This window comes from Cydia strobilella, chromosome 8, assembly GCF_947568885.1.
Source record: "Cydia strobilella chromosome 8, ilCydStro3.1, whole genome shotgun sequence".
In the NCBI taxonomy this organism is placed as follows: domain Eukaryota; kingdom Metazoa; phylum Arthropoda; class Insecta; order Lepidoptera; family Tortricidae; genus Cydia; species Cydia strobilella.
In genome coordinates this window covers 17894791-17912022 of record NC_086048.1, presented here as the reverse complement: position 1 = coordinate 17912022, position 17232 = coordinate 17894791, and the positions used below count along the sequence as shown (strand labels likewise).

The 17232-nt window shown below is 39.2% G+C and overlaps 1 protein-coding gene across 2 annotated transcripts in view; it reads right to left on the bottom strand.

Moving 5' to 3' along the window:
• Positions 1-9676: 9676 nt before the first annotated feature.
• Positions 9677-17232, bottom strand: part of LOC134743746 (terminal nucleotidyltransferase 5C) — a 331263-nt gene continuing 323707 nt past the window's right edge. For both annotated transcript variants that reach the window (XM_063677382.1, XM_063677383.1), the window contains one exon: positions 9677-16782. In XM_063677382.1, coding sequence (XP_063533452.1) covers positions 15556-16782 — 1227 coding nt within the window. In that variant the 3' untranslated portion in view covers positions 9677-15555. The remainder of the gene's footprint in view (positions 16783-17232) is intronic.

The following is a 17232-nucleotide window of genomic DNA, read 5'->3' as shown; positions in this document are numbered from 1 at the left end:
ATCGTTGGAACACCGGAAATGATAAAAATACTTTTGTAAACCTTAACATTATTTTATTAAAAAATATTTAAAATGTTGAAAATTTTTGAGCGGTTGAAACGCTCATAATTTTTGGCGCGAATTCGACAGAGCATGATGACGTCACACGTTGGGCGGCCCAACTGACGTTTGCTACTAATGATACTAATCTGTCGAACGCGTGACGTCACGTGGCGTTTCGAGCGTTTCGCTCACTAGCTTTTCGCGGGCAAATTTTTGTACTTTTTATTTATAATTTTGAGTAATTAAATGGTAATTTAAAAACGGAAATGCATTTGTAACATGATATAACGGTAACAAACATCCGAATAAAACATATTTCGTTCAAATATAAACTTCATGCATGAGGCTAATTGCAAATAGGAATTTTATAAACTCTTTCAATAGGTAGTTAATTTGAATGTATCCAAATAATCGTTACAAATCAAGTTTTATTATCTATAAACTATTACTATATAAAAACATAATAAGAGCAATTTACCGTACCGAACCTTCCTACCAAGTTAACAACTATCATCAACCGCTATCAAATTCTTCTTCCAGCGTTTGACATAGGTAATATTAAAATGGGATAAAGACCAAAGTTTAATACTTAATATGATAATTCAGCATTCTTAAAAAAGGCAGTGGCGAGTGTTTTAGGCGTCCCTCTGTCAATTCAAAGGTCGTGGGGTCCAATTTACTTCAAACTCCAATTAATATTAGTTATAAATGTTATAATACGGTATTACGTATAAACCTTACTACTAACAATATGTGTACATAGAAAAGTTTAGCTTTATTGAAAAGATCAATCATTCCCCTGGCTTTTATCCCTATTCGGGGTCAGACCTCCTGATACTTTTTCGCCAAACTTGGCGGTTTTGCGTCATTTCTGGCGTTAAGCCCGTCGTCAGCAAGTCATTTTGGACTGTCCGTATCCAGGTGGTTGGTGGGCGGCCCCTACCTCTTTTGCCTTCTTCTATGGCCAGTACCTCTCGAGTCATGTGGTCTTCATTTCGGCGCATTACGTGGCCGAACCAGCGCAGGCGGTTTTCTTGCATTTTATGCGGTATTTCGGCCACTTTGAACGACCCCCGGATGTATCTATTTTGGATTCTGTCTAGTCTGGTCACACCCCCAGCCCATCGAAGCATTTTCATTTCGGTGACATGCATTTTTTGTTCTTCCTGCTTTCGAACTCCCCAGCACTCGGATCCATACAGCAAGGCCGGCCTGACCGCTCGCTTATACACGGAACCCTTGGTCTTAATGGGTATTTTTGCATCACAGAGAACGCCGGAGAGCGATCTCCACTTGAGCCAGCCAGTTTTGATTCTATTGGATATGTCATCCTCCGTGTTATATGTTTGCTTTGATGTTGACTACGGATCCCAGGTACTTAAATTCCTCTACTCTAATAAAACAAAATTAAGACTACTAATAAAATAAAACGATTAAAATCTATAAATTAAAATTTATATAAAAACATTATTATACACAATTAAATACCACGAAAGGCCGTGTTTAGACGGCTGAACTTTTTAATTTGAATCGACAAGTTGGAAGTGAAATTCATTACTTACTGAAACCAACTGAAGGCTTCTCCGGACTTTACGACCTTCGGACAACTTTCGATCTTGTACTCGCTTAGAATGTTTTAAATAGACACTAATTATTCGAAATTAAATTCTATCAGGGAGGCTCAAAGTTTCATACTAATTTAAATGTTGGTCTTCTCAATCTGTGTGCCGTGCCATAGAGAAATAAGTAAACTTAGAGTGCCCACCACTCATATACATCAGTTTCCTTACTTATTGTAATAAGTTGTTTTGTATGAGAGGTATGGTAAAAACTTAAATTTGATTACAAATAAGTTTTTGAAAAGCTCGATTAAAACTTATTACAAGTAATTTACTTATTTTTCTATGTCCAGGGACATTATAAATCGTTTTGCTCATTTTGCCGCCTCTGGATTTTCGAGGCAAGTTTCCCATCTTCTACATGGGAGTCACAACCCAGGTAGCATTTATACGTCATTATGACGTCAGCGACGGGATTATGACGTAATTATTATGTCATTATGACGTCGCTGACGTCACTTTGCTACCTGGGAAGAATATTACAACATACAAATATTACAATATACAACATTATAAATGTAAAACACTGCTTATTATGAAGTATGAAGTTGATATCATAATAGTTTGTTTTATTTTTATTTTTCATTATGATACTGCAAGCATTCGCGTGTCTTGAGCACATTACATGAGAACGGTAACATATATCACAATTACTACCTAAATGTTTAGGTGCGTGCAAACAACTTTTTTATTTTTTATTTATTTAAGGTCGCTCAAACAGCTAAGGTCTAATACCGTTAGCGACCACAGTATTTCTTGAATCTTGTTTAATGCGTGATTTGTTTAAAAGGCTTACGCAGCGTACGTAGGCGAACAACATGCGAACGCGAAGCGATGAGATGCGGGTTGAATCAATCCTTTGATACCTATAGAAGTGTCCTACGTGGCGTGGGCGATCTCATTGTGAACGCGAACGCTGTGGGCCCGCCGCGCCGCTTCCCAGTTGTTCTATATAGTTTAAGGCTGAAAAGACGACTGCACTCTTTGGGTGTTGGATTGCGACTAAATCAGTAAGACACTGTCATTTTACCCGAAAAACGATTCACATTCTCATTCTGAGTTAACGGACTGTACCTCAAAAAAATTATATACTTACGGTTTTATTTTATTACATACATGCTTATTTTTGTTAAGTGTCCCTTCCTAAGAACTCAGCGTTACCTATACTCGCAGACTCGCACCTTGTTTACCGGTGACGGAAAATTGAAAAAGTTACAATCGGTAGTTTTGTATTCATGTATTCCTTCAGAAAAACGAGGCTGCTGAGATACGGCTGAGCTTAGACGCTGTCATACCTTGTATACTGACAAATTTCTATTTGGCCGTCGTCATGTTGAAGATTTTCAGTGCTTTAATTTGTCGAATGCTCACTCAGCAATCCTTCGTTCTTTCCCAGGTAGCATTTAGACGTCATTATGACGTCCGTTACGTCATATTGACGTATAAATGACGTCATTATGAGGTCACTTGTACGTCGCTGACGTCCCTTTGCTACCTGGGTTTGTTGATGTAAATGCTTTCTTATATTTAAAATAATTTTCTTGCATCTTTGACAACCTCTTTTGGCATTTTTGTGGTAAAATCGCGGTAAATTTTTTACAAGCTTTTATTTAACTTGCCCTGTTAGTATAATGTATTATTAGATAGGTATGTTATCACATTAGTTAGCGCCACTTGCTCCATCCCGCTAACCCGGAGTTAACCGGTTAAACCGTTAACCCAGTGTCAAATTCTACTGGTAATTGGTTTAGTCCGTGGGAGTTGGACAAACTCACTGGACTTCTCCCGGGCCAGTGGGGCTCACTACGTTCCTGAAGGCTTATACCTGAAGGATTATTCTGAAAGCTTATAGATTCCAACGTTCTTTCCAAGTGTTAATTTGATTTCTTATGAGTCATTAGAGGTTTACTATTGTAAAAATTTGAAAATAAGTGTTGTTTTGAACAGATGTGTCCCGCCGAGTTTGTTGCCGGTCCCATATAGGCTTAAATCTTCTCGGGTCAAGAGGTGTACGGTTGGAACCGGTGTAGCTTTTTTGACGTTCATAAGCGCATTGTAATATGCCTACCTACTTGAATAAAGAATTGAACGTTTCGTGTGATTCTTTTATTTCAAATTAAATCGACTAGTTATTTTATCATTCAGTACGAAAGTGTAAGGCACTAGGTTGATGAGTCCGTTAGTTTATTTCATACACTGGTAGCAGTGGTAGCATACTATTTTGCTGTGTACATCGATGTTCTGCGCCCACACTGCTGACTGCTGCTGCTGGCTGCGGACTGCTTCTGGAGTCGGTTATTTTAGTCAGTGCCAGGGGGCAGGGCTCGGAACCGGTATTTTTTAAAAACCCCGAAATAGCCGAATATTTTGAATTTTTTTATGCTCATTACGTAGGACTGAATCATGTATATAGGAAACAATTTTGCATTATTAAAACGTCCCATTAAAAATGAAATTATAAACAAAAGAACGAAAAAGAACGTAATAATACCGGTATTTTTGTATGGAGCAAATACCCGTTTCCGACCCCTGCCAGGGGGTGTTAAAATCGTAACAATATTAGATACCTTTATTTTTTTAGACTGTGTGTAGTACCAAAATTTAACAACTACCTAATATTTGACGCTGATTTTGCGCCGATGGAATGACCGGCGGGGCAATAGGGGCGCGCGTTGGAGGGTCTGCCATCTTGTGGCCTGAATCGGAAACATAAACTGTACATTGACACTTTACGCCAAAGCAAGTGCTGCCCTCTACAGTTCACGTACGTTTTCTTGTGCATTGTAGGTTCTGCCATCTTGTGGGCTTCATTAAAATCTTAAACTTGACATACACTACGCGCCAATAAACAGGGGCCTCATGTAGCACACCCCTTAAACGAGTGACATGTGTCAAATGTTTAGGCCACTTAGCAGAGTTGGGCAAAAATTATCTATTAAGAATAACCGGGAAGATAATTAAATCATCTTTTATTTTGAAATAACTAAATAATCCGTCATTTGTTATTTTGAATTTATCTAGATCAGTTTCATTTTTATCTAGATAAATTAGTTAGGATTTTAAATAAAAGATGAATGTCAGTAGTACAGTGTCAGTGTGACGCTTTGAACCGACGTGACATTCCATAAATTGATTATTACATTATATCTATTTTTAATTATTATAAGCTTACTTCAATAACAAACGAGGCCAGTTATCTTCATCTAGCAAGATAATTTATCTAAATAAAAAAGTTGTCAACGCACTATTTGTGATTAAATTTATCTTCGAATAAATTTATTTGAAATGATTTTATTTGAAATAATTATCTAGATAAGAAATCTAGATAACGCCCAACTCTGCCACTTAGTCGATGAAAATCTGACGTGACGACGCAGATAGAGAACGTAGGGCGCTGGCGATAAGAGCGAATATGATAGCACATGCACCTCTCTTTATACCTGCAGCTTGTGGGCTAATTATTCGCAAAGATCGATCAGCGCCCTACGGGTCCAGTTCAATAACGCCTTCAGGGTGCTGTTGCGTCTGCCGCGCTTCTGCAGCGCGTCAGGCATGTTCGCGGATGCGCGGGTTCTTTGCTACAATAAGAAAGCGCGCCGCCGCGACTCGTCGCAGTGATTGACAGTAGCAACAGTATCCTGAGTGTGATAGCGGGTAGGTTCGATAGTCGCTTTATGCAGCACTGGTCGAACCTGCATCGTTCCTTAGCTATTTACGTATGTATAATGTAGATATCAAGTAAGCTAAGTAATAATGAATTGTATCTAACATAGTTTTAAGTTCCTGCATGTACATGTTCGACTAATCTGTTATGGATTTCTGTGGTCCGAAATAAATTATTTCTATTTTTATTTATTTTATAAAAAAAACATAATTTGAAATAACTTGGTTATCATAACTAGAATACTGGTCCGCTCGACATGTTATTCTCATTCGTTTACGTTATCAAGATCTTATTTTACATATTTTAGAAATGATACACTATTTAAATATACATATCCAAAGATAAGCTATAAACCTATTAATAACTTAGTTCAAACAAAGATAGATATCTCCTATTATATCCTCTTTGGTTCAAAGAAAAAAGAGCAAAGAGAAACCTAGACGCACCGTGGGATAAAATATGTCTGAAAGATTAAGTACCTTTACCTATATTCTCAGAATTAAGATTATTCTGGTAAAAGCTGCCTTAAATCTCGTAAATATATTTAGATGAATAATATATTGAAGGTAAATGGAAGGATCTATTAGTATGTATGCAATATATCGCATTGAATAATTGACATTGGCATGATGGATTTCTTAAAAACTACTTACACAAATTGTATCATGAGATTTTTCATTTCTCATGCTCTGAAAGTGGGTCGTTATTGTTCTAAAAAGTGTGCAGAAAATGATACGTTTTTTTTACGCCGACTCGCACTTGGCCGGTTTTTCGTGCGATAACGCACAGGCCAAGTTTCAGGCGATGCTCCGTTGTTATTACTTGTTATTATTTATGCATAATACGTAAAACGAATCCCGACCATGGGGTAAAGTGATAAGAGCTAGTTTAGAGTGATTAGTGGAAGTGTTTGTTATTACAAACCCGTGTTCGTTATCGCTATCTGATTCGCCTTTCAACCATGAAAAGGTCAATTAATTGCTGTTGCGATCGTTATTGCCGTACCCGTACCTGAAATAAACGTTTTATTCTAATTAAAATTTTCGCCAAACGGCCAAACAGAGGCTCATTTCGGGATTTAGAGTATTGAAATTAAATTGGAGTTGGTACGCACTTGTGCCAATTCATACAACGTGTATTTTTGATACGGCTACAAATAATAGGTCTAAATTAGTTTAAATTTTCCATCTCTAGCAAAATTGTATCTGTCTGAAGCATTTTTATAGCACAATTAGTGTTAACAGACTGAAATGTTACTGCGTAGATGTTCACTTTTCCTCAAAAATATTTCACGATCAACTTTAATATTTATCTGGAGCCCGTGCCAAATGTCACCAAAGTTCACCAAACAGTCCCTGTTTTGTAAAAGATCATTGAACCTGAACCGAAAAAAACACTAAATATGCCATAATCTTCTTTCCTGTATAATGCAGTATTATTTTCATTTTAATGCGTCTCAGAAATGATCCTCATTGGTCAAGCTATACGGTAGGTTGTCAATTAGGCTTTTCTTTGAAATCATAAGCCCGTTTGGGATCGAAGTGGTGGACTTGGGTTCCTGTGAACTTCAAATGCAGCGTTCACACAGATTGTGTACGGCTAAATTGTTATTCTGTTGTCTCCTATTATATGTCATGTGATGCATCATCACTTCTGACATTACCCTCCAAGTGTTGGGTAGACCTATAGATGTGTACGGGTTGTACGGCTAGATTGTTATTCTATTGTTTCCTATATGTCATGTGTTGCATCATCACTTCTGACATTACCCTCCAAGTGTTGGGTAGACCTAGATGTGTACTGGTTGTACGGCTAGATTGTTATTCTGTTGTCTCCTATAGGTATATGTCAGGTGTTGCATCAACACTTCTGACATTACCCTCCAAGTGTTGGGTTAGGTTAGGTTAGGTTAGGTTACCTAGATGTGTATGGGTTGTGTGGCTAGATTGTTATTCTGTTGTCTCCTATATGACAGGTGTTGCATCAACACTTCTGACATTACCCTCCAAGTGTTGGGTAGACCTAGATTTGTACGGGTAAATGCCAAATACAGATTAATGTTGTTTAAATTTTCGGACTTATACCAGGGTAAACTTGAGTTTAATTATCCTCCTGACATTACCCGCAACATATACACACCTCGGCCAAACAAGAAAGAAAGACATTTCTTACTTTACTGCCCAGGGTGGGTAATATACTATCTATTGTACACAATTGCGTTTAAGATCTAAATCAACTTTTTTTTTTCTTTTTAATATCCCGTTAAAGTGTCCCACTGCTGGGCAAAGGCATCTCCCCTTGATCTCCACAACTCCCGCTGTTGTGCTTTTTCCGGCCAGCCGCCATCTCCGTCTGGGCCTGACACGTCCGCGCTTCTTTTGCGGCATCCAGTTGGTGGCTATACTAGCCCACCTATCCGGATGCATGCGGCAGACGTGACCCGCCCAGTCCCACTTCAGCCTAGCGGTCTTCACCCCCACGTCAGCTATGCCTGTTTTAGAGCGCAATGTAGTGTTTCGGATGCGATCCGTCCTTGTGACACCTAAAATACTGAGCTCCATTGCTCGCTGGCAAACCTTCAATTTGGACTTCTGACTCTCGGTGAGTGACCATGTTTGGGCACCGTAGGTTAGGACAGGCAGAATACATACATTTCTTTATTACTTAAGTTTAATTATTTTTTTAATTATTCAATGATGCCTGGGGGAGGCCTATGTCCAGCAGTGGACGTCTATCGGCTGACATGATGATGATGATTCAATGATTATTATTTTCAGTGCAGCTCTGAAAATCCCCTAATTCTCAGCTGGGTGCTACGTGCCAACTTACTCGTCCTAAGCTCAAACTACTGCATTTTTGTATTTGGGCCGCAGTCCCGTTGGCATGTTTATTCACCGTATTCCGATCGGTCACCAAATAGGCGAGTTGACGTCACTGGACCGTTTATGCAACAAGCGGACATTAAGTGCTTGCATTTGGTATTCACCAGGTTGTTTTGAACTCTATTTTAAAGCTAAATCGAAAGACTTTCCAGAAAAAGGTTTACGTTGCCGAGGGCAGTAGGTATGGCAGCTACCTTAATAACCTGCAGAAGTTTGTGTTTGTTGAATTTAAAGCTAAGTTTAATCAAACGTTAGGTTAGGTTAGAGGTATCATGGCAAATATCGGCTTCTTAGCTTTATCCACTTATCAGAAGTATTAAAAAAGTAACGTCACGCACTACCCGAAACTTCTCTGAAATGTCCTAAAGGACCGATATGGATACAAAAATCATATAAGTATGGGTGACATGCGGTGTCCAAGTAGGTATAACAATAAAAAAAATTGAATATCATGAAATAAAACGATGAAAACGGATTATATCGCGTATATTGAATTTATAATACATCCCGACGTTTCATTTAGTGTAGTTGTATTGTATAACTAGCCTTATGAACCGATTTTGCATGTACAACCAGCCTTAAAGTTTATGGTTCATTATTTTTTGTATGTGGGTATTTTTGCACTGTAGTTTTTCCTCAGTCTCCCGTTGATATAATCCGTTTTCATAGTTTATTTTATGAGTAATTATCGCGGTAACCGAAGACAATATTAATTGAATATCATTTTACACACGTTGCTAGTTGTACTTTCTTTAGCAGACAACTAAACACGCACGCGGGTGCCTTTGTAGGTAAAATCCGTAGCACGCGTCCGCGCCAGCTAGCGTTGCTCATACTAGGTATTTTTCATCATTAAGCCGCTCACCCGCTCCGTGCAATCGCGCCAGCGAGCGGACGCCCTAATACTCATCGAAACCATTCTGACAAACACAAACACAATGAGCTCGCGTTGTTTTATCACAGGTTTCTTATGGGTTCCAAGACAGCCATCGCTGGATGGATCGCTTTATGCCCTTGTTGTACAGTCTACGATTTTAACTTTGTATGACCTACATGTAATGTATTAAGAGTAGGGTAGGGTAGGAAACAAAAAATAGCCGGGTACAGTGGCTCACTCAACCTAATTCCAACATGAAGAGGCGTTATTTGGGCGACTGAGCCACTGTTCGAGCTGAGCCACTGTTTCCTACCCTACCCTACTAAATTAATGCTTGTTTTTTTGCATAAACAACATATTAGGTCAGGCCAGTTTTATTGCAGTAGGTACCTATGCTTTATTTGTAGTTTTTAAAGTCCATTGTTATTTTTATCGTTTTAGGAGCATATTATGAAAAAAATAATTATATAAGTAAACAAAAGTTTTACAACGTATAATTAAAGTCTTTGATATAATACACCATAAGTAATTTATAATTGCATTCGTAATAAGCTCCTTTTACGTATCCGGGATAAAAAATAAAAGACAATCATCACTGTTTATCACTTTTTTATAATTTATTTTCACAACATTTTTATTTAATTTTCTGTAAAATTTACAATCTTAAAACTCCTCACAAATATAGTAATTATATTAAACATCGCAACAACAGCTCGGCCCGGAGCGGGCGACGGAAGAAAGTAATAACTATGTAAATATATTTGATAAAACTATGCTATATGCTACTCGTATGTCTTAAAGAGAGTCTGTATGCCGACCGGCGCGGGTAACATATGAGCGACTTGTCGGCATTGCGTGCCTGCGGAACTATCGAGTTGGGTTATCCGTACACTTTTAGTATCGGTAAATTGGGGTTCGGTAAATTTAAATTATAAAGAATTGGTTTCTGAACGCTTTCATCATGTATTTCTGTTATTAATGTTGCCAACCACATCATAAAATTCTTCAGCTTGCGTTCAAAAATCAGCTCCCCGTCAAAAATCTAATGATTCCCGTGACTCAAAGTAACACCAGTATACGGTAAAAATTCCATGAGAAACAATACCGTGCGAGTTAATCGAGAATTTGGGCTTTTGATCCGTAGTTAATATCTTTCAAAAGAACAAGAATTATGCACGAAGATATAATTAAAATACACATCAAATTAAGTAAAAAGATGACAGAATACGCCATTCGTGTGTATAAATTATATTTACAATGTATTAAGGATAAAAGGGGCGGTTCTAATATACAAATAGTACACAGATTTTAAAGTCAATTTGGATGTAAGACTACAATCTGTAAGCTTTCAAGAAGCCCAGGTAAGAGAGACAAGTAACTATCGATGTTTTTTTTTAAGAAACACTGAAGGTAAAATTTGGGATATCAATAGAACCTAAAAGACTTTTTAACTTTTCATGAATTGTCACTGCAGTCTCTAGGATAGTTTTAAAACCAAGAATATTATTAATAAATGGCTGTATATAATCCAATGCCATTTACGTATTAAAGATATTGTGAAAACCTCTTACATAAAAAAGGCTCAAGAATTCTCGATCTTACTAACACGGTTTTGTACAAACTTTGTATTCATTGATTATGTTAATAAATTACCAGTACCACTCTTGTCTCCGGGTACACTCCCAGATTGGCAAGACCAAAAAAGACTTTTTACTCAAACGTAAGTAACAAATCCGTAAGATCAGCCGGGACAATTGGAACTATAGGGCAAATGGAACTATTCTAAAACTACAAGGAGTTAAAAGCTAAGGAGCCACTTATATTCATGGCACACTTTTGCCAGTCATAAAAGAGTTCACCCATGGTATAAGACTATAAGTACTCTAGCTCTAGATTCACTTCTTGTATTTTTGTTACATTTGTCCCCTAGTTACAAAAGCCACACTAACAAAAAAGTAGCACGAATAACCCAGCCAAGGTGCCAAACGCCAGCGATACGATCTGTAATCTTTAATAAAGTGGCATTTCACGGTGTCGCTGCCATTTGTTTCAATCAAGAATTCCACGAAGCCACGCCTTTGTATAGGCGCCTGCGTACGTTACACTACTAAAGAATACTTTTACAAGTCGCAAACCCTTGTCTAATCCAATAGCGTATTTACCTAGCAGATTTAAACACATTCATCATTTATAGCCTTTTTAAATCGGGTCCCAGCAGATCAAATACCATCACGGCCAATTCCAAAACTGGCTTTAACAATCAATTTTAAGTTAAAATGAGAATTCTAAATTTTAATTGCAAAGCTTTTTGCGTAATGAGCAAATGATATAAATGCATCGGTTAAGGAGCTAATGGCATTTTCCAACGTATATCATATTACTTTAAATGCAAAACCGGGTTTACACGTCAAACGTGCTTACGTTACAAAGTACGCCTTTATGTTGCGACACAGATCAAGTGAATATCATAAGGAATATTACTTTAACAGTAAAATTCGTGATTTAGTTGAAGTTTATAATCAAACATAAAGACGTAGATTGCGGAAAATGAACATATTCAGAGCGAAATCTAGAAATCCATTCTAGAAAGAAATCGACAAAAACAATTCGTCTTGCATTAGAACGAACAAAATATCGCCTCATCTCTCTACCACTACAATATATACAAATAATCAAACAAACTCAGTACGCAGACGCCCCATAACGTGCACAATATAAAATTAAACATTATACAGAAAGGCTAGCTGAAAACTGATGGTAACTTTAGAAAAATAAAACCCTATAATAAACCGCAATGTCTCTCGTTAGCAAAAAACATTTCCAAAATATTTAGACCGTTTTATGGAAGCGTGACGAATTATTTCTACGGAAGAGCTATTGCTGAAATTAATCTAGTGCAAAGAACCAGATATGACCTTGAAAGTTGATTACTGTAATCAACCTTCACAACATGTATTACAGAATGTAATCATTTTTAAGTCAGTTATAGTTTAGTTATAAAATACTGGCCGAATAATTTGTATTTTTTGTTTTGTTTTTGAACAATGGCATTGACATCGCCGTTCGCAAGCTCATTCATATAATCAAAAATACCACAATTACTTGTTCTTTTAGATATAATTTAAAATACATTGTTTTCAGTTAAACAACAGTAGTTCCTGGATATAAAACAATCTCTAAATCGGCTCAAACTATGTATCAATTGATAATTTTTTTCACTGCATTTATATTTCACTACAATGTATAATCATCTGAGTCTGTACAACGGTAATAAAATATATTTTCTAATACAATACAAGCACGATTTATCAGAATTTTAGTATAAGCGCGGAGGTAGTTCATACCGGGTACTGCCAATAATAGATTACAATATAGATATAATAATCACAGTTATTTAAAATATGATAATATTCAATATAGATAACGTTAAAAGACCTGTCGAAAAGACTACAATCACAACTTAGACGCCTGTCTCGATTCCGAGAGGTATAACTAGTGATAATTAACTTACATTCACTCTTATTAGGTACAAATGGAATATGGTTTAGATGTCGTTAGTTAAAATTATGTACTTGTTTTACTTCTAAGTACGTCTTAGTCCGGCGTCCCACTGCGTTCGTCTATCAGTCGAAGATACTTCGTAATGAACTTATCATTATCTAGTTCAGTTCAGTTTAAAAAAAATGGCATCTGTCCAGTGGGACAATTTTGCCAGCGTCAAGGTTGGAAGATCAAATTTATATAACGATTTCGCCAATATCAAAAGTGTGCTCGTATAGCATGACATTGTACGGTGATTGCTCCTGGTAAAGTGATATCTGGTCTTTACAAATAGCTACGATGGATTGCCGGATGTTGACTAAATAATGGTTAAAACGTCAGTTTTCTGGATAATAAGCTATCAATACTTTAAACAACATTCATGAGCAAGACAAAAAAATATTCTCTAGACGCCTTCGGCATTATGTAGTTTACCCGGAAATCCTAGCATTACCTATATTGATGACATTATACGAACGCGGGAAGACAACGGACCTTTTTCCTCCTCTTCACCCTCAATGACTTAGGAAATATACACGTTTCTAAATACTTGATATATTATAATATCAATACACCTCTCGTAAATAAAAATGTTGAGAATTCGAAAAGCGTTTTAAAATTCGTGATTCAAGTCATGACAAGAGCACAAGCCACAGGACAGGACACTGGATTCGATGAGATTTTCTAAGTTTTATTATCTTAAATATTAGTTGATGTCTAATGGGTATTATGAAGTTGTAAATTTCCCTCCGTTGTAATGTGATAACAGAGGCCCTAAGGCGGAAAATGAAAATCGAAATTTCGTTGTATAGCACTGTATCGCTCGAATATGCCAGTGATAGAGAGGCAGGTAACGAAATTGCGATGTTAGATTTTCGCGGTAGAACCTCTTTTACACTTTATTTTGAGAGGTACTAAAAACGAACGGGTTTAATGTTTATGAATCCAGTGTTGACCCTGACAGGGGCCGCGGACAGTACCAAAATACGAGTTAAAAATAAATTGAACATGTTCTTACATTTTCGAAATATTTTGAGGGAATAAAAAATGAGATCTCAAATTTTGGTTCGATAGTGAGCAAGTCGGATTCGTCCTCGTGAAGTAGGCCCGAATTATTAGCGACTATAGGAGCCATTGTACTTGATTCCTCTGGATGTCGTTTCGACTAATCAAAAATATGTAAACATCTTACTTCCTATTCAAGAGTTCCATGCAATAATGTGTATACATATATTTTTTATTTGAATATGCATTGGCAAATATCTAAGACATGCACGTTTGGCCGGACACAGTTTACACAATCATTCGTATATCTATATATCATTAAAATACAACAATAATAGTACATCTCTCTATTGGATTTAATCTACATTATAATGTATGTAAGTATAATCATCGACAACAGTATGTTACTCTACAACAATTAAATCACATGTTTTTATACCACCTACAATATTTACTGTAATTGATGAAATGTTAAAAGTTGAAACGCCATAAGTACGCTCTCGACGTGACTTCTGGTACTTGTAAATGTTCTTAAAATATTCGTAAATGGATCTCTATCAATAACAAGAGTGGACTTTAATATTGTACACACCTTAGTCTTTTTTTTGCTTTTTCTCTTTTTTGTTATTATAATTAACTTAATTTGTTACTCTCGTATGCCAAGCCGTATACAATACTAGAGCGATCAAGACAAATGTATACACGTTATATTATATAAATACATAGTAATAAAATACGTCTTCAGTACATCTCGCGCGGCAGCCGGGCGCGCACTAAACTCTTTTGCTTTTGCTTTGCGCTTCACAAATACGAGATGTAGGTAGGCATTTTGTAAAGTGCGTCCCGGCCGCGCCTGCCGTCCCCGCGGGGACAGTCTATGCCTAGTTCCTTGTCTGCATTTGCGATTCCTTGTTTCTAAAGGCCAACGACAAGGCCGGACTTGTTTCTATTTAGCTTTTAGTTGCTACTGAAATATCGTTTTCTTCCAAAGCAGTCCTAGTTGTAGCTCGAGTCAAAGTTACGCCTTTGACATTTGAGCGGGGTTTTTGAGAGACATGCCACTAAAATTATGGAGACAATTTTATACATAAAAAGCTTAATAATAACTAACTAGTCTTTTTTTATAGGCAGACCATCGACTCGGACTTATTCCTAACAATGCGTCCATTATATTTCGTGGAAAATAATTTTCGTACTGCTAACATATTAAATTATCAACACGAAAGGAGTACGACTAGAAATTATTTCACGTTTGACCTCAAGCGTTGGCTAAATACGTTCTGCTTAGTTCTCTAGCTAACATTACAATAGTTGATTAGAATTATTAGCAAACGAGTGCAGGGTTGGTAGTCAAGATCACTAATAGTCAGTAATACTGCCATCATAACCAATCAGAGTTAGTTAAACTTTTCACCGAGCTTTGGTGATCAGTAGTGACTAGCTAGGTGCTAGCTAGTAGATTCCTGAATACTACCGTGGAGGCTTTGCGGAAGAATTGACTGGTGAGAATTGATCTGTGTACTAGTAAAGTGAGCAACTTCGAATTGACACAGGGTAAATTGTCTCCACATGAAGCTACCGATATGGCTCAGGAGTAGGAGGCCGCGAGGTTCAATGGCAAGTCGTGCCGGCTCGGCGTCAGTGCTCGAGACCCACTCGATTCTATCTACTGAAATATTCGCAATCGCCAAAGAAGCGTAAGTCACCGGCCTGTCTTTTTCGCTTTGGTGTTTCCCATTTTTTTTTCCTAATAAAAATCCAGCCAAGAATACGAAGCGTAATTAATAACACATTATATACACTCGCCTATAGAACAGTGAATCATACATATACATATATTTTTTATTATATACATTTGGCACTAAATTCATCGATCGATAAAGAAGGTAAGAATCACGTGTCTCTGATCACGGCGGTCTAGCGCGGTCACGCGGGGCACAGCTGAGGGCGGCAGCACTGGCAGTAGGACGCGGCGCAGGCGGGGCACGCCGCGCACGCCGCACACGCCGCGCACACGCACACGTAGTAGCCGCCCACTCCCACGCCCACGCCCACACCCACGCCCGGCGCCAGCAACACCGGCGTCCGCGCGCACAGCTCCCGGCACGCCAGGTGCTCGATCAGGGCCAGCGTCTGCCGCCGCTCGTGGCCCATGAGGCACACTGTCGACTCGCGAACTACACCGTGCAGCAGCGTTAAATAGCGGTGCTTGAGGGCCTCCTCCTCGCGCCCGACGAAGTGATTCCGTAGATATGCCTCGAGCTTGGCGCGCTGCTGGCCAAGCTCGGGGAAGTCGATGAAGAACCGCGAGCACATATATCGCTCTAGCGTCTTGATGCGATCCGGCCGCGCGGCCCTGTATCCTTTAGCCAGTAATGCACAATACTTGAGCAGGCCGCCGCCGCGGATTTCCTCGGGCTGGCGTGTCGCGATCAACTTCTCCGTTAGGTGGATCAGAGCTTCGCGGAAATCTCCATACACTGACTCGCCGACTACGGTCGGGTAGAAGTTCTCGCCGATGGGCAGCGCCGCGCACTCGTGGAACGCGAGTAGCGAATCTAGTGCGATCTGGAAAGAGTCCACGGAGAACTCAAACTGACGTCGCATGGTGTCCACGAACTTGAGCTCCACGGATTTGTGCCCGCGGGAGTTTCCGAGGGAGATGAGCGACCAGAGGTCGCCGTCGGAGTTGACGCGGACCATTTTGGAGACGTAGGCTTCTTTTAAGCCGGCGGTGGGGGCGCGGCGGCGAGGGGTGGCCGGAGGTAGGAGAGTGGAGAGGTGGCCGAGCACGGCGGCCTTCACGCGGTCGCAGTGGCGCGCGGTGAGGAGGTCGGCGGTGAAAATGAGGTCGATGTCGGAGTAGGGCTGGGGGCGATCGGCGAGAACGTGAGAAGCCGCTCCGCCGTTTAGACGGACGTCGCGGACTGCCACGCCGGCGCCGCCTGCGGCCTGAGGGGCTTCAAGCCGCGCTCGCACGCCGGCCACCAGCTCCCGCAGCCGCACGTGCAGCGTGGGGTAGTTGCCGCGGCCGTGGATGGCCACCACCTCGTCCATGACGTCGTTGAGCCGCGACACCTGCTCGTAACTCAGCACGGCGTGCCGCTCGCCGCCGCCGCATCCCTCCTCCGAGGATGTGTAGCTCGACTCGCTCTGTAACAACCAAACGAAACAACATTAGAAAGGGTTCGAAATAATCTAGCAGTGCGCTGTAGGGAGTTATTGCAACGTAGTTATTATGCATAATGTTGTAACTAACTGTGGAAAACTAATTATTTATGTACGACAGCATACGTACGAGTAAATGCGTTCGTAGAAAATATCTAAGTCTGACCGTATAATTTACAACCGCAATCGGTAAAACCATTACGAACACCGAGAATAAGGTAAACTAAATAACAAATGATGATTCCAAAGCATTGTATTTGCTTTTTTACACTGTCGAGTGTCATGGTAGTTTCCGAGAATAATATATGTTACTGTCAAACGAAAATGAAACAATCCGTTCGCTTTTCAAATTCGACAGCTCTTTGAAATTGTTTGAAACGAGTATCGATTTGAAAAGATCAAGAACGATATTTTAAAGTAAACATAGGAATAGGT